The sequence below is a fragment of the Merops nubicus genome, unplaced genomic scaffold (assembly GCF_000691845.1).
Source record: "Merops nubicus isolate BGI_N331 unplaced genomic scaffold, ASM69184v1 scaffold6303, whole genome shotgun sequence".
NCBI classification, from domain to species: Eukaryota; Metazoa; Chordata; class Aves; order Coraciiformes; family Meropidae; genus Merops; species Merops nubicus.
This window is the reverse complement of record NW_008599483.1, coordinates 17048-17768: the sequence shown is the minus strand read 5'-3', so window position 1 is coordinate 17768 and position 721 is coordinate 17048. Positions and strand designations below refer to the sequence as shown.

General features: G+C 59.1%; 1 protein-coding gene across 1 annotated transcript in view; it reads right to left on the bottom strand.

Annotated features, from left to right (window-relative positions):
* PSMD11 (proteasome (prosome, macropain) 26S subunit, non-ATPase, 11) overlaps positions 1-721 on the bottom strand; it is a gene marked incomplete at its 5' end in the record, with an annotated part of 13811 nt that overhangs the window by 390 nt on the left and 12700 nt on the right. The window contains one exon of the mRNA XM_008937388.1: positions 53-195. Within this exon, the coding sequence (XP_008935636.1) occupies positions 53-195 (143 nt within the window). The remainder of the gene's footprint in view (positions 1-52; positions 196-721) is intronic.

The window sequence follows — 721 nt, the reverse complement described above, 5'->3', positions numbered from 1 at the left end:
CGGGGGGGGGCCGGGGGAGGGGGGGGCTGGAGCTGGGGCTGCCCCCACTCACCTATGTCAGCTTCTTGGCTTTGTTGTAGAGCGAATCCACTACTTTACTCATGTTCTGGATGGTCTCGAGGGCGGCTTCGTACGTCTTGTCTACGGGGGGCTCGTCGAAGATGATGAGGACTCCCTCCCCCTGGTCGAGGATGCCTGTGGGCACAGAGCTGGGTCACGCCACCAGGCAGCAGGGATTTGGGGATCCACCCCCGCCAAGGGCCGCTCGGAGGGCTGGGTTTGGAGGGGCTCTGTGGTGCACTGGACTGGCCGATGGATTTTCGGTCAGATCCGCATCAGCAGTGGCTTACCCAGAAACAAAACTGGGGCCCGAGGAGACATCCAGGAGATGCTTCCACCTGAACGTTCCCCAGGAGCCACCTTCCCCCTCCAGCCCTGTGCCCAGCAGGGTGGCCCAGCACAGCACTGGAGCACGTGAGGAATAAAAGCCATTTTATAGTCAACTGGTGGGCACTGCAGCTGGGTTCTGCAGTTACTGAGCTATTCTCTAATAACCATGCTTCTTTTAGCCACTCATCTTGGTCAGCTAGATCAAGAGGGACAATAATTCACAGGAGGGACAATGCAAACAAGAATGGAACTGTCTCCTTGAGCCTTTACCCCAGAAGCAGCCTCCTGTGGTCCCAGACCAAGCGGCTGCGCTGGGTGGGTGCCCCCCACC